Source organism: Myodes glareolus, chromosome 2 (genome assembly GCF_982192425.1).
Source record: "Myodes glareolus chromosome 2, mMyoGla1.1, whole genome shotgun sequence".
NCBI lineage: Eukaryota > Metazoa > Chordata > Mammalia > Rodentia > Cricetidae > Myodes > Myodes glareolus.
In genome coordinates, this window is record NC_142027.1 from 44907146 (window position 1) to 44933098 (window position 25953).

Sequence of the window (25953 nt, forward strand, 5' to 3'; positions counted from 1 at the left end):
CATTTAGTTTAGTTTTCCCCGCCTAGCTCTGTTCTGCCCTATCAGGCCAAGCCAGTCTCTTTATTAACCAGTGGTATTTACAGCATCCAGAGGGAAACCCCCACATCAATGACGTAAATATTTTTGGAGACGGAGGTTTGCCGCAGGCATCCTGACCCACAGGTTGAGAACCGCGGCTCTGGGGGCGCAGAATGTGCAGCTGGAGGGATGCAGGAATGAAGTGGGGTGCTGCTGCTGGACGTGCAGTGACAGCACACAGCAGGAACAGGAGCGGGCACGTCCTGCTTGTCATAACTTTTAAATATCCTACCGGGTCCTGCTCTCTGTCCAACTGCATCTTCCTGCCAAGCTCCTCTGGAATATGTGGCTATCATAGTTCTATGACTACAGTATGAAAATTTATACACCTGACATATGGATCTTTCCAAAAATAACTCTGAAGACATTGTATGTGACTTGAGATACCCTTGACCTTTAGAAAGAGATTCTGCGCTAGACACATCAATGAATGTATAAATGTTGAATAAATACTTTACTGCCCCCCAAGATGCTGACCAAAGAATCTTGTCATGGGTCTTCTCAATGATTAGTCAAAGGTCACCATGAGTTTGATTAACTAACCATGAAAATATTGTATTTAAAGAGTCCTTTTTTGGCCTACATGTGAGATTTTTTTTTTTCTGTAGCCGGTGATCTTCAGACTTCTAGTTACATACCACCACCAGTAGCTATGAGATATTTATACATTACAGCATATCCCAGCAAGAAAAGACACAAGGAATTAAAGATAAATCAATGCACACTTTAAAAAGCACTTTTTAACATTTGTGTATGTCTTAGTTAGGGTTTCTACTGCTGTGAAGTGACAACAGACCATGGAAACTCTTAGAAAGGAAAACATTTAATTGAGGCTGGCTTACAGTTCAGAGGTCTAGTCCATTGTTGGAGGCACACAGACAGACATTGTGCTGGAGAGGTAGCTGAGAGTTCTATATCTGGATCTGGAGACAGCAGGAAGAGAATGAGACTGGGCATGACCTAAGCATCTGAGACCTCAAATCCCAGCCCCAGTGACACACTTCCTCCAACACAGCCACACCTACTTCAACAAGGCCACACCTCCTAATAGAGCCACTCCCTCTGGGTCCATGGGGGCCATTTTCATTCAAACCACCACAATGCGTGTATGCGCATATATGATACCAGGGACTGAACCTAGTGTTTCATAATGCTACATATGCATTGTACTATTGAGGCCTTTCTCCCATTCTTTTTTAACAGTCAAAACATTATTTTAGTTCATTGGAACAACAACAATAATAATATTAAAAGTAGGTAAGTATGATGTCCATCATCCCATTTAGAAATATTTGCTGAAAATTCGTAGCAGTGTTGCAAAGCTAAGGCAAGTTTTATTACACATTTGGCTTTTATAGCTGTCAAAGTTGGAGAAGTGAATTCATTACCGTTGCCGGAAGTGCATTCACCCCAAACCTGTGTGCAAGTTTTATTATATTTGGTTAGGGAATTAAGATCGAGTAAGATCGTCGAAAGTCTCTATTCTGGTACCACTGATACCCTACCTTACAAGAGGGACAAAAGGCCACATGAGGCCCACTGAGGAGAGGGATGATGGGCAAGCCTGGGATTGAGACCTCATCTGGATTCCTGGATTTTTAGCTTTCAGAATGGTGAGAAATAAGTTTGGGTGATTGAAGCCACCTTCTTCCACAATTTCTGTTATGGTTACTCACCCTCCAGGATGAATCCACTCCCAGACTCACGGATCTGAAGGAAGATGGGTCCTCTCCACTCATGCCCCAGACTCACGGATCTGAAGGAAGATGGGTGCCCTCCACTCATGCCCCAGTCTCAGGTATTCAATTCTCAGCTCTGGTAATCAGTCTTGCAAAGGTTTGTGTGGAAATTCAATGAGTAAATTTCCCTATAAACCACTCATATTTCAACTTAAATAAAAGTTGCTGAATTTTTATATTTGTACTAAAAGAATAAACAGCTCACTGGGACTCTCAAAAGATTATACCAGAGTTGTTTTTTTTTTAATACATAACTATGAAAGTCTTAATTTGGACAAAAATCACTTAATTATAAAATACATCCAAGAATCCAATTTCAAAACATTTCTCCATAACATATTTCTTTCAAAGTGACCACTCCTTAGCAGTCTGCATTAGCGTTGTCCTTGCTCCTGAGGTGACAGATTGTGTGTGGATTTGCTTCAGTCTGGTAGGGAGTGCTGTGCTGACAATAAACAGACAATAACAAATAGAGAACAACTGCCTTTTGTCAAATAAAGATGCAGATTTTCAAGTTTAACAACATCTACAACCTCTGTCCTGAGATCATCTGGGAGCATCAATACAGACAAAATGTTTCCAGCCACTTCTCGTCATGACTAAGTATGACAAACACCTAGCTGTGTGGGGATGCATAAAATCTGTCACATTAACCGTATCGTGATTTCTGTCACACGCTGTGCAGCTCCGGCCTCAGGGTCCTGGGTGCAGTCCCTTCTCTATGGACAGGGCAGTGAAGGTTTCGTGGTTGAGCCTTGCTCCAGCCCTTCCTGGGAAGCCTTCTCCCCTGTGCAGCTATATTCCCACAGCTCCTGTAGGAAATACTGTTTCCATTAAAGATGCAATGTATTATTAAGACTACATCTACCCTACTATTGCTTTTCTGAGCTGCTCATCAAATAGCAATTCTTTGCAGATTTCACACAGAACCTGGATGTAACCAGTGCAATAATCTCACGAGTATTTTGAGACAATTGCGTTTTCATTCTCTTTCCATTGAATCTCCCACAAGGCCTAATTTGCTGTAATATTTGTTGTCATTATTTTCCTTTATTTTGGCCTGTCTACAGCAATTTATATACAGTCATCCCTTGATATTCTGGAAAGGTGTTTCCAGGGTACCTCAGAAGTGTCCAGAATTTATAGATCATCAGTTATGTAAAATGGGGCAGTGTTTACATATATCCCATTTTATATTTTCCTGTATACTTTAAATCCTATGTATGTTGCTTAGAGCACCCAGTAGAATTATAAACACTGCAACTAGTCATTAGGTAGCACTGTTTAGGGAACAATGACAAGGTTGAGAAGTTGTGATATGTTCAATACCAATGCAAACATTTTCCTGAATATTTCTTTTAGTGGTTAGTCAAATCTGTTTGTGTAAAACCCAAAGACATGGGAGATCGATTATCCCATACGCAAGTGAGGACCAAAGAAATGCATTTTATTTTCTCATCATATTGTTCTTCATTTAATTATTTCTACCATACTTCTGTGCAATATGCACTGTGGAGGTGTACATGAGTGTGAGCATGTGTGTGCATGTGTATGTGAGTGCATCTGAAAACCAGAGAACCACCTTGATAACATTCTTGAGACACTGTCCACTTTGCTTTTGAAAACAGGATCTCTCATTGGCCTGAAATCCCTGAAGTAAGCTAGGCTGCTGGTGAGCCCCCAGAGAACCACCTGTGTCTGCCTCGTCTGCCCAGGGATTACAAGCTTGTGCCACTGTGCCCAAATATTTTTCACGTGGGCTCTGGGATTCAAACACAGGCCCACCAGTTTGTGCAGCAAGCTAGCAGACTGAGTTGCCGTCTGAGCCCTTACCTCTACTATTGTTGAGTAAAACAGGAAGATAGATTCCCAAAAAGGTATGTATTTTGTAAGCAACTTAATGGAGGGGAATTTCCCGAAGAATCGTTTTGACTATCACATGCCTTTAAATATCATTAAAGAGAAAGGAGGTTGACTTTGGTTCAGATACCCAGGTTCTAAAAGCCCCTGAGGTTTCTCAACATTTAGCTAGTAGACCCCAAGACATTTAAAGTCAGGCTTCACAAGTAATGATGAATGTGCATTGTCACTGAGTTAAATAAACTCTAATCTCTGCATTTACTTTTGAAGTTTCAGCTGACCTACTAGATCTAACTGCTGCTGTTTTCACCAGGCTGGGAGGGTAGAACTCAGCACGTTCAAAAGCAGGACCTGTGTCAACTCTACTCTTCCCTAAGCTTTCTAGGAGAAGCTTTACCTTCAACTTAGAGGTCCTGGTTTTTGCTGTTGTTGGTGGTTGTTTGATTGGTTGGTTGTCTTTTGGTTTTTGTTGTTGTTGTTTATAGCTGAAATGGTGTTTAATCTAGTTTAAACCAAACAATACCACTTGTAACTCAGTACATCACAGTCTATTACAGAGAACTAGCTCTTATCAGCCCCACTAACTCTCCTCGTGGAGTTTGGCAAATAGGGTTTAATTGACTGTTGGGCACACTGACTGGATATGGGGCCAGATTTAATCTATATATTTCCAAAGCCACGTTCTGTTTTTATATGGGTAAAAGTAAAATGAGAAGTTAGAATTTTATTTCCCACATTTTCTGGAGACTCCATGACCCACTCCAAAGAACAGAATTCAGTGTGAGCTGTAGATTCACCCTGAGTATCCTTCCCTGCATCTCTAACCAACATTAGCCTTGGCTTTCAGATGGATCTGAGGGAGGGTCCTCACCTGTCTGAGTCACCCAATTTCCCCAGTCCCAGAGGCCAGTGAAAGGGACACCAAGAAAGCCAGTTTGGAGCTATGTGGTTCACACATGCAATCCCAGCACTGGGAGGGTGAAACAGGAAGATTGCCAGTTTAAGGCCAAAGAGCGAGTGCAGCTGGGTTTTTGTTTGTCTGTTTTTTCTCTCTTTGAGGGGCCTGTCACCCAGCTCCCAAATAAATCACACAGAGGCTTATTCTTTCTTACGAATGCCCAGCCTTAACTTGGCTTGTTTCTTGACCAACTTTTCTTTAACTATCCTCTCTATCTTTTTGCCCCTGGGTTTTTATATTTCTCTATTTTTGTACACATTTCTTTACGTCTTACTCCCCTAGATTGCTGTGTAGCTGTGTGCCTGGCCTCCTCTTTTTCTCCTTCTCTTGCTCCCTGATCTTTCTTCCCAAATTTCTCCTATTTATTCTCTTTGCCTGCCTGCCAGCCCCACCTCTCCTTTCTCCTGCCTCGTTATTTATCATTCACCTTTTATTAGACCAATCCAGTGTTTTAGGGCAGGCAAAGTAACACAACTTCACAAAGTTAAACAAGTGTAACATAAAAGAATGCAACACATCTTTGCATCATTAAACAAATGTTCCACAGCATAAACAAATGTAACAACACATATTCAACTAGTATTCTGCAAGTGAGACTCTGCCCTGAAAGAGAGAAAGAGTGGGAGAGAGGGAGGGAGAAAGGAGGAAAAAAGAAAAAAAAAACTCTTCCTGAACTGTTAAAGTGTGTCTTAAGACTTCTATGACATCTCCAGAAAGAAGCTAACTCTATTCCCTCCATGAGGCCACTGTAAGTCAGTTTATCACCTGCAGACGGCCGCGCTCAGGAGCCACCCTGTAAAACCCAGGAAAGAGATGGCTGTTGAAGGAAGAAACAAAGGATGTAAGACATTGGTCCCTGGGGATGTGTTTAAACTCCTAAGTGAAGACTTGCCTAAATCCAGTCATTGTCCTGGGATTTCTCAGCTACACAGGTCACTAAGCTCCAGTTAACTTCACAGCTATTTATTTAAACTGGCTTCTACAGAGAAACCACATAAATATCACTCACGATGAAGCATATCCCTTACCTACGTAACTGTTAACTCCCTCTTATAGTTTGTTTTGCTGTTATTTTTATTTCTTTTTGACTCTGTTTGTTGATTTATTTATACTATAAATCAAGAACAATTATGGCCTAAGTATTAAACAGAGAGTAATAGTGTAAAATAAAACACCAAATTGCAAAACTATCTAACCTTGGGGAAATATTTGAATTTTTCTAATCTTCCGTTTTCTTGTTGGAAGGTAGAAGTCACTTTTAAAAAGCCTTCAAGTTTATTAAAACAGTTAACTAAAAATATGGCACGTCGGATTTTATCGTGTACCTGGCACGTAGTCCCGGGTACAATTTAGATGCAAGGCAGATCGATGAAGCAATAATGGCTACCATTTATAGAAACCTACTATCTATCTGCCAGGCACTTCTTATAACCAACCACTTTAAATTTCACAAACCCCTGAAGGGCATTATCACTGTCATTCATCGGATGCCGGGACCTAGGTTGGGAGAGAGCAAAGGTTAGTGGCTGGATAGATAGCCAGGTTGGCCTGACTTCAAACTTCAGTATTTTCTACTACCCCAAGCTGCTGTCGAGAAACCTGCAGCTGATGCAGTGAAACTCACTTTGGGTTCTGAAGACGAGAAAGCAGATTTCAGTAGAGGAAGGACTTTGCCAACTTTGAAGGGCACGGAACATTGCTAACTATTAGAGGACAGAAGCAAGGCTTGACACACCAGAGCTCTCTTAGCCAACCCTAGCACAACGGCAGGTAGGGTAGATGATGGGGCCGTCTACTCCCTACTCATCTTGTTCCTCCCTACTCATCTTGTTCCAGCAAGTTGGGGGGCACGCACGATCTGACTGGTGTGCTTCAAAAAATGTGTCACTCTCCCCTTGCTCTATTTCCCTTTCTGCTGCTGGGATACATCACCCGGACCAAAAGCAACTTAGCAAAGAAATTATTTCACCATAGAGGTCATAGACCATCTCTGCAGGAACTCGTGGCAGAAGGAACCCCAAACAGGAACCTGAAGCAGAAACCCTGAAGGAATGCTGCTCGCTAGCTTGTTTGCAAGGCTCATACATCCCTAGCTTTCTTCTACAAGTCAGGACCACATGCCCAAAGAATGGTGCTGCCCAGTGTGCTAAGTCTTTCAGCATCAACGATGAATCAAAACAGCGCCTCCACAGACACAAGCCCATCTTGTCCAGACAGTTCTCTCCTAGATAACAGCCAAGGTGAGCTAAGTCATCCCTCTTAAGGATAGAGACTAGCAAATGGTTTTTTTGTTTGTTTGTTTTTGCTTTCCCATGCAGTTGATTTTACACACGCAGGTTTTCCAACTCTCTATATCTATGAAGTTTGTTCAGTTCTGGGGTTCTGCACTAGCAGACCCATGGCCCTGTCAGCTCTCCAACCATGGCCAACATTCCAGTTTGACCAGTAACGGTGTTTACATTTTGGTTTCCAGCTATCTCCGTGTGGAATTTAGGCATAGTTTTGAAACCTTCTACCCCTTCAGCATTCAGCAGGCCTTGGTAGAAGACAAATTCTGACATGCTCAGAGGGCACCGTGACACCTGGTGTAGTGTGAGCAGAGGGTGTCCAGTGAAGAGGGTGAAGGTAAGCCAGATAAGGTAGGGACATGGAGGAATGGAGCGCTTACCAGGAAGGCAGAGAGTCTGGGTTTGATGTGGGAGAAGAATGTGAATGAAGACGTGAAACCGTAGTGTCTGAACCCCAGAGTGAAAGAAAATAGCGATTTTTTCTTTTCAGAGCAGACAAGAATGAGTATGCCTGGAGTCAATCCACTGCCAGAGGCAGCTTCTTGAATTTCTAAGCGGGAAGGATAGGCTGCACTAGGGAAGTAGACGTGTGCAGAGGACCGAGGGCTGCATAGGAGAGCTCTGCGGGAAACCGACTGGGTTATGGTGACAGCCCTGCTATGGGAAAGGCACAAGGGGTTGGGAGACAAGCTCTGAAGGAGTGATGAGTGGAACCCCTGAGCTGGTGGGGAGTGGGGCTGAAGTGTTGACATAGATGCATTCCTGGTCAAAGACAGGGAAGTCTTAACGTAGTGGGTCCGCACCCTTAAAGAGGTGGAACACCTTTGAAGACAGTCACGGGATGCACAAATATGGACATGACCAGAAATGTCGAGGGTGCCTTATAACAGGGGCATTGGTGAGGAGTGGATGGGGGAGAGGGGACCACGTTCCTGGCCTAGAGGGAATAATAGAAATACGTGGCACTCAGGCTCTTAGCAAAGCGGGGCAGTTATGCCCTCTCTCCAGTACACTCACAGATGAATGCAAAGTAGCCTTCTGCTCACCAGCCCTTCTTGGGCTCTAGTGCCCACTTTTTTCTACTTGCACCCTTGAATCCTCTGCTCTCTCTATCTCTTTCAGAGATGAGGGGTGGCTCTGGAATGCTCAGGTTCGAGTCCCAGGCCGGGAATGGACTCCCACTGTGCTGCCCACCTGGTCGGTTCTGCAGCCCGCAACTAGTTCCTGCTGTCACCCGGACTGCCGCAGGCCAGCGCCCCTCCCGGGGGTGGGGTTTCCGCGGTCGTCTCCCCCCCCGCCTTTGTTGCAGGGTCCCCCAAGACACAGACACCCCGTGTCTTCTTTTGAGGTGCCTGAGGATTCTCGGTGTGGGTCCGGGAGAGGACAGGGATGCCAACGGTGCTTGGAAGCTCCTGGGCTCCGGGCGGGAGCCGGGAGGAGGGAGCGCAGCGGGAGCCGCCGGGGTTGCGCTGCAGAAGGGGAGGAGAATGGGGAGGAGCTGGGGGGCCGACGGGCGGGGAAGGAGGGGTCTTAAGGGGCGGCGAGGCCAGGTCGGACTTCCTTGGAGCCTGGCGATCAGCGACGAGCCCACCTTTTACTCCAGCTCTCTGCCCCGCTCCGCGCCTTCCGGAGCCCCGGACCCGAGCACGGTGAGTGCGGAGAGAAGGTTGGGTGGCTCCGGGAAGCTGGGGTGCTGGGAGAAGGAAACGAGTCTGCGGGACCCGAGGAAGTTTCCAGGGTCCGCGCGGGGCCCAGAACCTTCAGTCTCACCCTATTCTCTCTTCCGCAGATGTGGAAACGCTGGCTGGCGCTAGCACTGTTGGCCGTCGCCCTGGTCCACGGCGAGGTAGGTGACTGATCTCTGGGGTTTGCGCGCCTGGCGGTCGGACGTGCGCCCCAGGGATGCTCTCTGGGGGTGCGACTGAGGATCCCCACTTTTTCGATAGAGTGGGATTCTGGAGTGCTCCCAGCAGAAATTCTACTTAACAAACTTAAATCTCAATTCTGAAGTAGTTTGGGCCATTAAGCTGGAGCCCCACCACGCCTAATATGGAGGGAGGCTGGGGAGTGGAGAGTGGGGACAGACTGGGCGGATAGAAGCAGAGGCGGCGGCCAGAGAGCAGCCCCAGAGTTCAAAAAGGCGCCTTGAGTTCTTCTGTTCACTTCAGAGGAAACTGCGAATAGTCACGCACTTTTCCTTTCCAAGTTTTTCCTGGTGGGGGAGGTTTTAAAAGGTTTTTAAAATAGCAGAATGAAATTTCCTTTCTCTTTTATAGAGTGAATTGTGATTCCCCAAAATGTCTTCTCTTTGTAAAATGTCTTGGATTTTTTGTTATTATCTGGGCTCCATTAGAGCCCTTTACAGTCCAAATTTTCCCTTAAACTCTGTTGAGCAAGTGTGAGAATCTGGGTTCTGCCCTTTGCGGGGCCTCTGGTTCCTAGTTAAAACATGCAGCAGCTCTCTCTCTCTCTCTCTCTCTCTCTCTCTCTCTCTCTCTCCCTCTCTCTCCTCTTCCTTCCTTCCTTTCTTCTCTCTCTTTCTCTCTCTCTCTCTCTCTCTCTCTCTCTCTCTCTCTCTCTCTCTTTCTTTCTTTCTTTCTTTCTTTCTTTCTTTCTTTCTTGTAATGTTTTCTTTTCAACTCCAGTGACCTTCCAGAGACACTACAAACAAAACCCTACACTCACAAGCCCCTCCATTAACTCAAAGGTTTATGGGCAGAAAATAAACAATTCTAAATTCCCTGGGCTCCAGTCTCCAGAAGAGTGAGGTCAGAAACTAAACATTTGATAATTATGGCAGGAAATGTGGAAGGAATTAAAAAGCATGAGAAAGAAGAAGTGGAATGTGCGTTACAAAAGAAATAGCTCCCTGGTGGGTGGTTTATAGCCCTTCTTTGAGTTTTTCTTTCATATTACAGTTTAGCCCCACCCTTTACATCACAGCTTGATTCTGCCCCAGAATTCATAAATGCATGCAGTCTTTTTTCTTCAAAAAAAAAGACACATTCTGTACTGATGTTTTCTTTAATTCACTGCATTATTGATTGAGGTAGAAACAAGCTATTTTTACTTCCATTGTAATAAAAGCAGCAAGTATTTATTGGATAGCTACTACTTATAAGAAAATTCTACTTCAATCATAGAGAAACCGAGTCAGAGAAGTTTATGTAACTTATCAAATGCCTTCAGTTACAATAGTGGGGGCAAGATTGGAGCTAAGGCTTTCTAGCTCCAGACCCCAGACTCTTAATCACTGCCTGACCCTACTTGTAATCATGAAGGCTTAGAATTCCGCCAGGTATTTTGACATCAGACATTGGGTGCTTGTATCACTTGTATCATTTCTTCTAAAGCCTTTCAAAGCCTGTGAGGTGGGCTTTGCTAGTTCCATCTGGCAGAGCAGGGACAAAGTTAAGGAACTACTTAAACCGTCTATGTTCATATAACTGATTCGCTCCGAAAGTGGATCGGTATGTTCCCATACTACCCTGCAAACCTTCCTTGAGCCCCAGCCTGCTCCTCATTCATTTTTCTTCAGAGTTTGAGTGGAGGAAATAGCCCCGATATTTTTCAGTCCTGGTTATAGAATACTCCTCCATCCCTGTGATGGCCTGCAGGGTGCTCATCTCTAATCCTAGCACTTGGGAGGCAGAGGCAGGCTGATATCTGTGAGGCCAGCCTGGTCTACATAGTAAATTCCAGTACAGCCAGAGCTACATAGTGGGACCCTGTCTCTGATGATGATGATGATGATGATGATGATGATGATGACGATACGATAGTGATGACATAGAGGATATAGAAAAGGCAGCTGTGCTCTGTGGTAGATGAAGTGAATCCCTGGTTAGTTTCACAATCAGTTAAGAATTGCCAACCCCTTTGTGAAGCTGCAGGAACTCTTTGCAGAGGTAAGGACCGCAAAGGACTGGGACTCTTCCACACAAGGCTGTGTGCCCCAAGGTCTGGGGTCTGTCCTAGGTAACCTGCCCTTCACTCTGGCCTCCTCAACCCACTGCACTGCAGGGAATCGCTCAACCAAGGTAGCCAGGCCCTCAGCAATTTCCTGCTGGAGCTCTATGGAAGAATAGCCAGTATTCAGTTCCCAGGCAAAACCTTGGTGCAGCAGGGTGGGGGAGTTGGGGTGCTGAGGCATGCAAACCAAGGAGTTGATGCAGAAAAGAGGCAGTGAAGTCGGACACACACACAATGAAGACGGATCACGGACGGGAGCCACAGCCATGCTCTGTTTCATGACTTCACTTTATTAGGGATTATTATCTTTCAATCAACCCAGCCTTTATTGCCTGACCTTTCAGGTAACTCTTGGCAAGTTTTAATGCACGTGTTAAGTACGGCATCTCTAATCATGGCGGAAAAGTAAATTAACCCTCTATGGGAGACGTGACTTGGCATACATTTTAAACACTGTATTTGCAGTTAATGATGCTTGCAGGACAATTTTTTTTCCCTTGTTAACCGTAAGAACATTCAGCAAACACTCAAATAAGGTATTTCTAGTCTTTTGGCATGAGTCCATTTTAGTAAAATTTAGATCTGTGGCCATTGTGCAAATACTGTTGAACTCCCAAAAAATGAAACATAGGAAATAAAGTGAACTTTCTTGGTGTTTTTCACTGTCATAATCAAACCCAAGGATTTAATTCGCTTCTTAAAAACTGTGATGGTTTTACAACTTCTGTTGGCTTTTGAAAAACCCAAAGTCTTTGGAATCAACTTTCAGAAACAGAGCTGTTCCTTTTTAAGGAAGGGTGGCCAGTGTGTAAATTCTACTTGGTTACATTCGAAAAACTATTACCAAATCTCACTAAGGAGAAGTATTACATTGTTTTCAGTATTTTCCAGTGGTATGATACCTGGGACCTCAGAGTAACAATGTTGGGGCTGTTTACTCCCTCCTCCCTTCACCTTGTCTCTGCTACCAGGGTCTTTTTTCAGCCAGCCTCCACCAGAATTCTGCCCCATCCATGTGAACACACACACACACACACACACACACACACACACACACACACGTTCTTCAGAGCTCTGCATGTCTCTAGATCTACACATATTGGACAGGGCTAGACTGGGGAGGGACAGCAGCAGAGAGGGGACTTGCATTAACCATCACACCTGCCTGCTTTTTCTTTCCAGGCTCCTCCCACTGGGAATGACCACAGTTCTTTGGGAAGCTTTGGTAATGCAATATAGGGGTGATTTAGAGAATTTCAGGCATCAGCTTGTGTGCCCCTGGAATCGTGAGAAGTATAATTTAGTTTCTTTCATATGGCAGGCTAGAGGGGACACATAGCCCAACTGCCTGCTTTAGGAGGACAATCTTTTTTTTTAATTGATTTTATTGAGCTCTACAGCTTTCTCTGCTCCCCTTTCTGCTTCTCCCCTCCCCTCCAACCCCTTCCCATGGCCCCCATGCTCCCAATTTACTCAGGAAAGCTTGTGTATTTTATATTTCCCATGTATTTTAGATCCATGTATGGTTCTCTTAGGGTCCTCATTGTTGTCTAGGTTCTCTGGGATTGTGATGTATAGGCTGGGTTTCTTTGTTTTATGTTTAAAAACCACTTATGAGTGAGTACATATGATATTTGTCTTTCTGTATCTGGATTACCTCACTCAATATGATGTTTTCTAGCTCCATCCATTTGCTTGCAAATTTCAAGATTTCATCATTTTTTTCTGCTGTGTAGTACTCCATTGTGTAAATGTACCACACTTTCCTTATCCATTCTTAAGTCAAGGGGCATTTAGGTTGTTTCCAGGTTCTGGCTATGACAAACAATGCTGCTATGAACATAGTTGAGCACATGTCCTTGTGGTATGATTGAACACCCTTTGGATATATAGCCAAAAGTGGTATTTCTGGGCATTGAGGAAGGTTGTTTTCTAATTTTCTGAGAAATCGCCACACTGATATCCAAAGGGCTGTACCAGCTTGCACTACCGCCAGCAATGCAGGAGTGTTCCCTTTACCCCACAACCTCTCCAGCATAAGTTGTCATCAGTGTTTTTGATCTTGGCCATTCTTGTAGGTGTAAGATGGAATCTCAGAGTTGTTTTGATTTGCATTTTTCTGATGACTAAGGGTGTTGAGCATTTCCTTAAGTGTCTTTCATTTTAGATTCCTCTGTTGAGAGTTCTCTGTTTAGGTCTGTACTCCATTTTTTTTATTGGATTATTTATCCTTTTGATGACCAGTTTCTTGAGTTCTTTGTATATTTTGGAGATCAGACTTCTGTCTGTGGGATTAGTGAAGATCTTTTTCCATTCTGTAGGCTGTTGTTTTGTCTTGTTGACCATGTCCTTTGCTTTACAGAAGCTTTTCAGTTTCTGGAGGTCCCATTAATTGTTTCTCTCAGTGTCTGTGCTGCTGGGGTTCTATTTAGAAAGTGGTCTCCTGTGCCAATGTGTGCAAGTGTACTTCCCACTTTCTCTTCTATGAGGATCAGTGTGGTTGGCCTTATGTTGAGGTCTTTGATCTATTTGGACTTGAGTTTTATGCATGGTGATAGATATGGATCTATTTTCATTCTTCTACATGCTGATATCCAGGTATGCCAGCACTATTTGTTAAATATGCTTTCTTTTTTCCATTTTATATTTTTTGCTTTTTTGTCAAAAATCAGGTGTTCGTAGGTGTGTGGATTAAAATCCAGGTCTTCAGTTCGGTTCTATTGGTCCTCCTGTCTGTTTTTATGCCAATACTGACCTGTTTTCAGTACTATTGCTCTATAGTAGAGTTTGAAATTAAGGATTGTGATGCCTCCAGAAGTTCTTTTATTGCCTAGGATTGTTTTAGCTATCCTCTTTTTTTTTTTTTTTTTTTTTTTTTTTTTTTTTTTTTTTTTTTTGCTTTTCCATATGAAGTTGAATACCATTCTTTTGAGGCCTGTAAAGAATTTTACTGGGATTTTGATGGATATTGCTTTGAATCTGTAGATTGCCTTGGTAAGATTGCCATTTTTACTATGTTAATTCCACCTACCCAAGAGCATGGGAGATCTTTCCACTTTCTGGTGTCTTCTTCAATTTCTGTCTTCAAAGATTTAAAGCTCTTGTCATTCAAGTCTTCCACTTCTTTCATTGGAGTTACTCCGAGATATTTTATGCTATTTGTGGCTTTTGTGAAGGGTGACGTTTCTCTGATTTCTTTATCAGCCCATTTATCATCTGTGTAAAAGAGGGCTACTGATTTTTTTGAGTTAATCTTGTATCCTGCTACATTACTGAAAGTGTTTATGAGTTGTAGAAGTTCCTTGGTAGAATTTTTGGGGTCACTTATGTAAACTATCACATCATCAGCAAATAGTGAGAGTTTGACTTCTTTTCTCATTTGTATCTCCTTGATCCGGAAGGACAGTCTTAATAAGTGTCCAAATGTTTCTTCATGCATTCCCCTCTATGCATGCTCTGGCGTATTTTTGCTGTGGTTCTCAGCATTCAAGGTCTAAAAACTCATTATTGTAAACTATATATACAAAGGACAGGTTTACAGAGGAGATCACTCATTCCAGTAGGGCATCTATACTTGAGCTGTGAGCTGGGAATGTGTCTCTTGAGACAGTGGTGAGGAGAAGCAGCAACAGTTCTACAGACAGATGCACTCTGCTTAGCTGTAGATGTGCCAAGCTAGCAGACTGTCAGGGCTTTGTCCCTTGGAAGTCACAGGGCCTAGTGTCATTTACACCTCTCCACCTGCATGTAGTTAACCCCTAGGGCTGTCTCTGCCAGGATGGGAAGGGCTGGGAACACCTCTGCCTTCTGTAGAACTGTCCTTGAGCTTTCCGTGTAACCCACACCCTCCAGCTGCAGCTCCCGAGCACCAAAATCGTCTCCTGTTTATCCTGTGGCAAATAAACTACTTGCTGTGATTCTGAAGGCACTCTTGGGAACTGAGCGGTTAAAACATGGCAGAGGCACCACTGAATAGCCAAAACAGATGGGCAAGCACCTGGCGGATTGAGGCGCCGCTGCTGCCAGTGTCTCTAGAAGGTGGACCCGTTACAGTTCCTGTCAAAGTGAGTATGGTGGCAGGAAGCTCGTGGGAGCAAGCTGAAAGAGCTGTCCTAGGAAGAGACTTGGGACTGTGGTTCAGGTGGCTATAAGAACCCCAGAGGTATATCCCAAAGAAGTGGTCAGCTAGACAGCAGCACAGGTCTTGGCAAGAAGAAAAAGTAAAAGATGAGCTATAAATACCCAGGACCACACTGATGGATTGGAATCATGATGGCTTCTTTCTTTCTTTCTTTCTTTCTTTCTTTCTTTCTTTCTTTCTTTCTTTCTTTCTTTCTTTCTTTCTTTTTTTCCCTCTCCAAACAGCTGGACATCCAGGGGAATATTTTGAACAGACACTTATTTTATTGGCTCCATAATATCAGATATCATGCTCTTAGAAAAAAGAATGTGTTCATTTTGTAAGTGAGGTGGTGAGCAACCTTGGAAGTTAAATGCTGACGTCTTCCCAGATCGCCCAATTCCAACCCCCGTGGCTCTGGCAAGGATAGTTCCCTGAGTGAGCCATGAGTGACACCGGGATTCCCTTCACTGTTTCCATCAGACAACTGTCTGGTTCAGGACAAGCTGTCCTGCACCCGTGCACAGAGCAGAATCCAGCATGATGTACAAGGCTTGGTCTCTGCCCTCTGATTCCTTGAGGTCCACTGGTGGTCCAGGAACCTTAAGTGCTAACAGATAAAATGTAGATTAGAATAACATAATTAGCAAGTGAATTTGAGGTCATCCTGGTCAACATAGAGAATTCTAGGCCAGCCAGACCTGCATGGTAAGAACTTACCTCAAAAAGAGAGGAAGAGAGAGAGGATTGGGAGGGGGGAAGGATCTGAGAGGTCCTTCCATAATTCTTTTGAAAATTCCCACCTTAAAAAAGATATATTTATTTTATATGCATGACTGTTGTGCCTGCCTTTATGTCTGTTCACCCCCTGTGTACCTTGGAGATCAGAAAAGGGCATAAGATCCCCTGGTCCTGGAGTTAGAGATGGTTGTGATCCACCACGTAGGTGCTGGGAATCAAACCTGGGTCCTATTCAAGAACAAGTACTCTTAACCACTGAGCCATCTCCCCTGTCCATGAAAATTCCTCTACATTAGTAAAATAGGCACATCTATAATGTGTAACTTGATAAACTTCTATCCAGACCTTCCCGGGTAGCCACTCCCCAGTGAAGACAGACGGCGTTGGTGAAGAAAGGCTGTAAGCTCAGGGTAGAAAAGCCTCATACTAGAAACAGTGTGCACGGCTTTGGCCTAGAGCACACTTCATCGTTCCTTGTCCATCAGGGGTTTCCTTTCAATCAGTCTCTTGGTGTCTAGCAACATTTGGCAAATTTTTAGTCCACGTTTTAGCAATAATGAGTTTTTAATGAATCAGTGCAAAGGTTGATTAATTCTCTCAGGAGTCTTGCAACTCAGATGTTATGGAAGTATTTGCATGAATGTGTAGTTGATTATTCTATTCAAGGCGAGTCTTCATAAGATGCCAGTTGTGTTATTTAGAACAGCTGTAAACTTAGAACTGCCATGACAACTGGTAGGAGAGGGAGGGCACAGGCATAGGTGCCCCCTCTGAGCTGTGCTCAAAACCTTACCTGTAAGTGGTGGGGCTGAAGGTGATTTTGTTCTCATGTTATGTGCATGTGATCTGTGTGTACAGGTCAGTGTTGGCATGTATGTGAACACTTAATGGGATGTCATGCATATGTGTGTGTCTGTATGTGTGTGGAGACCCAGGATCAATGCCGGATGTATTCCCCCTTTGCGCTCCACCTTATGAACTGAGCCAGGGTCTTTCAATTAAACCCAGAGCTTAAAGCTAGGACTAGATAGGACTTGCTCCAGGGATTCTGTATCTGTCTTCAAAGTGCCAGGCTTGTAGGCGGGCCACCATGTCTATCCAGCATTTGTGTGGGTTCTGGGCATCTGAATTCTGTTGCTCACATTTGCATGGCCAGTGCTTTCCTGCTGAGCCACCTCCCCAGCACAGCATTAGGAGGATAAATTCTCCCTGGAAAAGGAAATGGTCACAGGAATCCTCATGACGTCAAGACCCTAGACGAAATACTGAAAGAGGAGAACGAACAGGGCTTGCTTTGAGAGAATATGTTGGATGATGCTCTATAGCTCCCAGGGAATTGATCAACTCAGTAACGTGATGATTTTAATGAACTCTATAGGCAGTGAAAATAAGTACCCCCAACACTGGAATAAATGGCTTGCCAAGATGGCATGAGCAAAGCCTTCATGCAGTCCTTACTTGCCCCTATCCATGACATGACAGGCATTACTAATCAATAACAGAATTCTTTCCTGCTGAATTCAGAGGAGGTTTGAAAATCTTATTCAACAGTATTCTGTACAGCCACTAGCAATTAGTCAGTCTCCGTGTGAGGTGAAAGCTGTTTGTCATCCCCACTGGAATACTCAGTCTAGTCTAGCAAGCACTGACAGATTTGAACCGAAACTAGGATAATAGGAAGGGTGAGTTCAGAACGGTGTGACTGGTGTAGAGAACAAGAGATGGTGGACCTGAGGTGGGAAGTGTCAAGAGAAGCCCCTTACTGGTTTCTGGCCCAAGCATCTACGTTGTTTGAGTTACTGTAAACACCTTAAAGTGAGCCAAGCCCATCATGTTGGCCATCAGCGAAGACTGGCAATAAGAGTTTTCTTGGCTGCCCTGGTGAAATACACGCTTGCTCTGCTTCAGACTGGAAGAGAGGCTACTGTCACGGATAGCAGCTTCTGCATTAGCAGAGTCTGGCAATAACTTGCTAATAGAATGTTCTCTGGGTGGTTATAATGCAAAAATATAGCCTATAAATTTGCATTTTCTGCCATGGTTGAAAGATTTTCATGTAATCTCTTCACGGACTTTTTATGTCCTCATTTGGAAGTAATCACTATTTCACCATTTTCAGGAATAAGCTGGAATTTATGCTGCCTGATACGTCCTGTGTCCTGAATAATCAAGGCACTGTTTGTGACCACTCAGGCCATTGCCAAATGAATCACGTAATATATGGCAAAAGCTATGTTGTGTTGCAAGCACATGCATGTGTACATAGTGTGTGTGTGTGTGTGTGTGTGTGTGTGTGTGTGTGTCTATCTGTCTGTGTTTAGTGGAATATTTGAATTCATGTTAGGGAAAGTGGCTGTTTTCTCCTTTGTTATTTTTTAAATTAAAATCCTGCATCTAAGGAAAAAATTGCCTTTTCCCAGTCTTTTCTGCATCCGTCAATGATACTTAATAAATATGACTTATTAATCTGCAGAAGCCTCGGGCCCTTGCTGGGGTGTGATATCAGTTACTTCACACGTGTCTTTCCATTAGCAGCAGTGTGAGACTCATAGGACTACACAGGTCTTTTCCTGGAGGTGCTGCCTCCCTCACAAATGGTGTGCAGCCCGAATGGGGCCAGCCATCGGGGATCCCTGGAATGAGTACCAGCCCTTCCTGACCTCTTGCCTCGGGTTTAGACAGTTCTGAAATGCAGCCGTGAGAGGTGTGGCCCCTTCCGATCCCTAATTCCAGAGACTGCCCCAGGCAGTCGGTATCCTTTCTGCCTCCCAAGCTTGTTTTCTATATCAGAATGTCAGCTGAGGCTGCATTTTGTAGAGAGCTCTATCTGAGATGCTGTCTCTTCTTTATGGTGTTTTCCCATTTCCTTGTCATTGGATCCTCAAGTTTCCTCCTTCATTGTCTCTTGTTCTCAAACTAGGTATCTCCAAGTCTGTTTTGCCTGTTTTCTTTACCTGTTTTTAGTTATGCTAAAGCATTGACTCCTAGGCCTAGCCCAACCTAGCCAAAAGCTCTGCCACTGAGCTTGTCCCCCAGCCCATGTGGCAGTGTTGCAAGGAGTTGGTCCTGGCTGCCCAGCCACGAAATAATTACACAGTTGGCCCCACGTTGGGTGCCAATCTGTTGGAGGAGGGGGCCGCTTGTTGGTTCCTGGCCGCCCAGCTAGCTTTGACCCGAAATAATCATACAGAAACTGTTTTAATTAAAACACTGCTCAGCCCATTAGCTCTAGCTTCTTATTGACTAACTCTTATTTAACCCATTTCCATTACTCTGTATATTGCCATGTGGCAGTGGCTTACCGGCAAAGATTCGACATGTCTGACTCTGGCGACTCCATGGTGTCTCTCTCTGACTCTGCCCTTCTTCCTCCCAGCATTCCAGGGAGTTTAGTCCTCCCTGCCTATCTCTGCTCCTCCCTACCCTGCTCTGCTATAGGCTCAAAGTAGTTCTTTATTCATTAGCCAATAAAAGCAACCCATAGACAGAAGGACCTCCCACACCATGGCAGAATCTTGCTGTGCACCTCAGACTGGCCTCGCTCCTGCCTCTGCCTCCCAAATGCTGAGATGACAGCTGTACCACCATGTCTGGCCTTCAAACCTGTTCTTTAAACAGACTCTATTGCAGAGTGCTTTTGCTATTAAATGACAGTGTAGAGTAGTAAAATAGTTGGTGGCATGGGGGTCCTGGGAAGTGTTCCCCGATAGTGAGGAATACCGCACTGACTCTCTGAGGGAACCCAGAGTCCTACTACAAAAGCGTGGCTTCATCTGAGCCCAGCCTGACTTCCCCTTCTGCCCTCACAGCTACCTAGTCCCAGGCCAGGGTTCCTCGCTGCCATCTTCCCATGCTCTCTCCTCCTTTCTGTCTAGCCTTTTCCTTCTCACATTCCCCCTGCTTCCCTTCTACATCACCCTGAAAGGCCTGGTCTGTGTTAGGAGCTGACAAAATCTGTACAGACCTCCTGCTTGCCTTCACACAGTTTAAACCGGCAAAGCCATACACACTGCTTTTATCACTCGTCCGATACAGTCTGTTTTTTCAATGTCTACAGGAAAGAGGGGAGGCAAAGGTTTCACATTTGTGCCCCCTGTGGGGTACTAAGCTCATGCTGGTGAAGGCCCTGGTCACAGGAGCCTTCGGTCTAGTGGGAGAAGTAGGCGGACCATCAGTCACACACGGCCTCAGAATGGTCCAGTGTGAGAAACAGTAAGACCGGGCTGAGAAGAATCTCCCCGTGCTGAGCTTGGAAAGGGGCAGAAAATGAAGGAACTTCTACTTAATTCTCACACACTGAGAAGTAGCTATTCTAATCCTCATTTTACCCATGAAGAAACTACTCAGTTACCCCACATCAGCTAGGGGCAGGATGTAAACCCAGGGCTTGAAGCCCCTGCGACTGTGTCTTGTTTCTGGAAGTCAGAATCTGAAACACCAGGACTTTGCTGGTGGTGTGGACTCCGCACAGTCCCAGTGGCTGGATGGCTTTGGTACCTGAGTTGATGCTGCTGCCTCACCCACTCCAACCACGTGGATGTGGTCATGATCCGCGCTTGAGTCCAGCCCCAGCTGCTTCTCGGACGCATGCTGAACTGCAGTTATTGTGTGGGAACATTGGCAGCTAATGACCAGTGACTCAAGATATTTTCAGGCAGTCTCGGTGTCCTTGAGATGTATTCAGAACTTCCATACCACATGAGGCTAACTGAAACAGCTCTGACCTCCAATCTAGTTGCTAAGTATGATTGTCTGTTACGCAGACACCTGGATGAGGGGCCGATGGGGCCAGTTCTATCCTGCACTATACTCACCGAGCCATGTCTCCCGACACAGACCCCCTCTGCCACCCAGCAGAAAAGGCCCCGGCCCCTACCGACTGGTTAGTAAAGCCTCCTAAAGCCAGCATTACCTCAGAGTCAGGAGCTTATGGGACAGCGGTGGCCATTTCTACATCTGTACCAGTTTTAATCAACTGTTTTCATCAGAGGTTTGAGACCTCCATCAAAAGCTAGTTCTTCATAAGGACAAGCTAAAACAACACACTGGAAAGAACTTTAAAATACGGCCCTTCACCCCTACAGTGTGCCTCTTTTGGCTGTTGCTCACTTCAGTTTCCGTGGGGGAACTAGGGGTCCTCAGGAATGAAGAGAAGCACCCCCAGCTCCCCTCTGATGGATGGATTGCCAGAACCTCCCTCAGCCTATAGCTGGATTCCAGCCCCTGAAGGAAGTGTCTTAGATAGAGTGAGCCCCCAGCCTGGAGCCTGTCAGGCTGTGTCATATGTTTGCATTAGCTGAACAAAGAGCTACAGGCTTTCTGGCCTGGCTCCCCTCCTCCCTCACTCGCCCCTCCACTGGGAGAGGCCAGCTAAAGTCTAGACAGCGTCTGCTTGGCACTGAGCCTTCCCAGCAGCCCACAGGGCTCTGCAGCCCCGACTGCCTCAGCCGTGCTCGTACTGGTTCCTCTCCTTGCTCATTTCCTGCCTTTCTCAAAGTCAGCCCTGAGTTGTCTTGGGGGACTGGCATGTACCCACACATGTAGGAAGCCAGTGAGTGTCTGGCTATGAGCCTGCCCAGGACTCAGCTGCCTTGTGAGGTTCTGAACTGAGAAGTACTGGCTGACGATGTGGCTGAGAAGTGCCCTTGGTGGAAGCTAGCTCGAGGAAGCCTCTGTCTTTGCCCAGAGGAGACTGGAGTGAATAACTCAATGGCACCCCAAGGGGGAACTGAGACAGACATTTACCCCATCCCCCAAAAGGAGTGAGAGTGAACTGCAGTTTACAGTCCACCCACTTTGGGTTGTCAAAATACTCTGTTTAGAGGAAGAAGGGTATTTGATTAGTTCCTGCCTTAACTTTCCATCTTGGGGACCATTGGAAAGAGGTTGGCTAAGGAGTAAGAACACAGAATGAAGGGAAACAGGATACCCCCTGGGTCCTGCTCTTATGTATTGAGTGCAGCGTAGAGGTCCAGGATGTGGTTGGTGTCTGAAGAATCTTTGTGCCCCAGAACCCTGAATCCTGATTACTCCACAAATAAAAGTCATTTGGTTTTCTACTTCAAGTGTCAACTATGTATGAACACCAAGAAAGAAATGAGAGGTGCCAAATCCCCTTGGGATCGAGAAAAAAATCCTTAAAAAAAGTACAGAATAAGACAAATTCCAAAGAGTACAATTTAAGATTTTGGTTTGGTTTGGCTGGTTTTTTTGAGACAGGGTTTCTCTACACAGAGAGCCTGTGTAGCCTTGTAGACCAAGCTGGCCTCGAACTCACAGATCTGCCTGCCTCTGCCTCCTGAGTGCTGGGATTAAAGATATGTGCACCATCACTGCTCAGTGTGAGATTTCTTGACACAAACAACTTTCTTTTGATTTTTTTTTCAAACCTTCACACTTTCCTTTTTTTTAAAAAAAAAAATGGCTTACAAAATAGCTGTGTAGAAAAGTTGCTTGGAATTCTTCTTGCCTCCTGCCTTGGTCCCCTGGCCTTGATCTATGAGTCAGTGTTGAGTGTTTGTGGCTGTCTCAGGCACTGGGTTTTTTTTGCCTCTGACATACTCAATGAAATCAAGTGACTTGTTGGGATGGCCTTAGTAAGGAAGCCAAGGTCAACATGGATGCTTCAGTCCCACTGATGTTTGGTGCCCTGTCTTGGCTCCTGTTTCCAAGCCCTAGTAGATAGCCAGGTGCTCAATTGCCCCGACTTCTGGTTCAGAATAGAGACTACTCATGCACTGTTTGTGTCCTTCCTAAAAGGGTTCTTGTACAGGTTAGAACATGTATGGACACACATTTGCACATGCAACTGTCATATGCACACCCATGCATACTGACTTAAATTTCACCCCTGGGGGAGCACAGTCATCTGCCAGTATCCCATAGTAAGGCTTAGCCTCGACAACAAGTTCCTATGGGAACTAATGGAGAGGGGCAAGTGTGTATTGGAATTCCCTCTGCTTAGTTATTTCACTGTGTGACTGCTGCTATACCGCCATGTCATCACTCCAAGCCTAGGTACAGTGCTTACTTTTGTGACTATGAAACTTGACTACTAGTGAACCCAGATGTCATTCATTCAGTCAGCCAATCATCCCATTTTAACCAAAAATGCCTGCAATTAGTTAAACCAACTAAGTTCGGAGAGAGATCCATGTTTGGGGCATAACATTTATAAGACAGCATGAAAATGGATAAGGAACTCAAAGACTGCCCAGAGGAGTTCCTGGTCACTGTCACAGGGATGCTTGGATCATTTAAAACTTGGGGTGGTCCTGATAGAGGAGGGATTCCTGCTGGACCAGCTACTGTGTAGTAAAGCGGATGTACAGATGCTCACACACCCAAGCCCCCTTTACTGATGCAGCCTCGGCCGTGAGGGCCCAGGGAAGCTTCATAGCTTCTCGCTGGCCCAGCTTAGTTCCCAAAAGCGTCTTTCGGAGAGAACATGTATGCACCAGTGCCTGGTGGGAGCAGGTTTCTCAGAATGCTGCAACTATAATGCTGCACTCAACTAGGGCAGGACCAGGCTACCCAGAAGCTCCAGGCTCCTCTGGTCCTGAGAATCTCAGGAATGTGAATATGCCTGGTTCCTCCCCCTTTTCTCCTTCACTTTCCACTTCCTTTCCTGTCTCAGCCCGTGTTGCCTTGACTTTGCTGACAGGCATGCACGGAATCAGAATCCCTGGGTAGGCATTTATTTTAAAGGCAAGACTTTCCCTTTCTGCATCAGTCAGTGTCTGCATCTTGCTCAGCAAGATTGCTGCAATGCAGCACGACCTGGCTGAGGATCAGGAGGACCCCGGCCAAGGAAGACCCGCTGGCTTTGGCTTCCTCAGTTCCCTTCCAGAAGATAGCAAAAGAAGGAGAGTGAGGCTCGAGTCCAGGCGCTTGCTAAGGTTGGATGTGTCACGTGCAGTCTTCCCTGTGTGACCGTTACCCTTTGGCTATGAGAATGCTGAAATAACTGGCCCTGAGAGAATGGACTTGCTCCAGGAAGCTCATGGTGGGAAAAGCTGAAGCCTGGTGGTAGCCAGAAGGGAGGGGACCTTGTCTCCTAGGAGATGTTTCACAGTTCTTACAACTTGTCAGATCACTTGGTGGTAGTGTCCGGAGCCAGTGATGGGGAGAAGGACCCCATCTTTATCTGGACTCCTTAGCACACCTTATGTCATCTGTTAAAACCTAAATATCACTAGGACCCTAACAGTGGACTTGCGGGGCAGGGGCGGGGGGGGGGTAATGATACTCTTCCTAATGTAGCCTCGTTGAAGAAATCTCCTTTTTCTACTTTCCACTATTGCTTGTTTGTTGATTGGCTTATTGAGGATGGGAGACCCAGCCTGGCATATCTTAGGGGTTGCCAGGGCTGAGGTTATGTCCCTAATAACTCCAGTTAATAACTTCAGTCTATTCCTTTTCTAATTTTATTTATTTATGTGTGTGTGTGTTTGTCTGTGTCTCTGTGTGTAAGGGACCATGGAGGTCAGAGGCGTTGGTTCCCTAAGCTGTACTTACAGGTGAGCCACCTGATATGGGTACCAGGATTTGAACTGAAAACCCTGCATGCACTCTTAATTGCTGAGCCTTCTCTCCAGCGCTCCCTCCCTCCCTCCCTCCCTCTTTCTCTCTTTCTTTTTTGAGACAAGTTTTCTTTGGGTAACAGCTCTGGCTGTCCTGGAACTCACTCTGTAGACCAGGCTGGCCTCAAACTCACAGAGATAAACCAGCCTCTGCCTCCCGAGTGCTGAAATTAAGGGCATGTGCCACCACTTCCCAGCCAGCTCCTTATTTTTTGATAAAATTTCCTATTTTTTGTAAGGGGCCATATTACTTCCAGGGCAGTTATAAAGTTAACAGCTTTCTCCTAGAAATATAACTGGGGAAAGGTCTGTTTATTTTCTACAAAAGGGCCCTGTATAGTTTGATCTGGGTGAGATGCGGCACTGACTGTTTGTTATGCATTCAATATCATCTTTTAGGCATTTTTAATCCCCCCTGAAAGCCATAGTGGTGATATAAAGTCCCATTAGAATAACTAACTTTCACGGATTTTGAACTGGTTCAGTCATTTTACAGCTTAGGAAATTGTATTTCCCCTCAAAATCCCCTTACACATTTAATCAAACAGAAGGCTCCTCATGTCTTAAGTTGTTCCACTGAATGGTGGTTTAATTAGGAGCCTGCTCTCCTCACAGGCTGTTCCCTTGGTTGGCTGGATTATTTTTACAGGTGCTGCTGTCATTGTGCTCATTGTAAATGGCATTGTCCTGGAGACCTTAATTACTCATGTCACAGGGACCTGGGATGTAAAGACCTCCTTACTCTCAGGTGGTTGGTTTTAATTATACGAAATGTCTTCTTTTTGCTTGTGCTAGAGAGTGGGGCAGGGCTGGCTTTCTGCGTGGCTGGCTGGTGTTTTGACTGTGTGTGTGTGTGTGTGTGTGATGTGTGTGTGAGTGCGTGTTCATTCATGTGGAGTGAGAGTGTGTTTGGCTCCTGGGCACCTGGATGCTATCATAGGCCCTAGACTGCGGACCTGTGACCTCAGATGTGATAGGAGCCATATTCAGAAAGCCATAAAGTTCCCTTTGTGGGAGAAAGAAAGGTTAAGAACTTCGGTGGCTGGGATATCCAAAGCACCAACTGTTCCATGGTCTTGTCCTAGAAACGGGGGCTTGGAAGCTCAGAGAGGAAGCATGAAGGCAGAATGGGCACCGCTGTGGGGAGGAAGGAGAATGACAGAAGAGGATGAGGGGGGGAGCGAGGAGCAACAGAAATGTCAAAGTCTGTATGAAGCTGCCGTAGTGAAAGCCAATGCTTTACACAGTAATAAAAACGGGAAAGTAGAAAATGACGAGGAGGAGGATGGGGAAAAGGAGAGCAGTTGTGGTGCAGGACGGAAACGCCATTGCCGCCTTTGCCGTGGCAAAGGAGGAGTGCTCCAGTGAAGAATTGCTGATCTGCCGTCAGTGTTTCCTGATATAAGCTGTGAGAACACTGACCACTGCGGATGGGATGAATGGTTGGAATGATACCTGGGCGGGTGGGTTGATTTTGCAAAGTTAAGATAGGGTCTGAGAGGAAGCTTAAGGAGAAATGATGCTTCTGGGAATTTAAAAAGCATCAGTATGGTGTGTGGCCAGGGAGGCGAGAGATCCAAAGTGTCTTGTAGAAGGTAGACAATTGAGACCTCTT

At 45.3% G+C, this 25953-nt stretch overlaps 1 protein-coding gene across 1 annotated transcript in view; it reads left to right on the top strand.

Annotated features, from left to right (window-relative positions):
* Nucleotides 1–8395: 8395 nt before the first annotated feature.
* Nucleotides 8396–25953, top strand: part of Fstl1 (follistatin like 1) — a 58535-nt gene continuing 40977 nt past the window's right edge. The window contains exons 1-2 of the mRNA XM_048422537.3: nucleotides 8396–8572; nucleotides 8713–8769. Of these exons, the coding sequence (XP_048278494.2) occupies nucleotides 8411–8572; nucleotides 8713–8769 (219 nt within the window). The 5' untranslated portion in view covers nucleotides 8396–8410. The remainder of the gene's footprint in view (nucleotides 8573–8712; nucleotides 8770–25953) is intronic.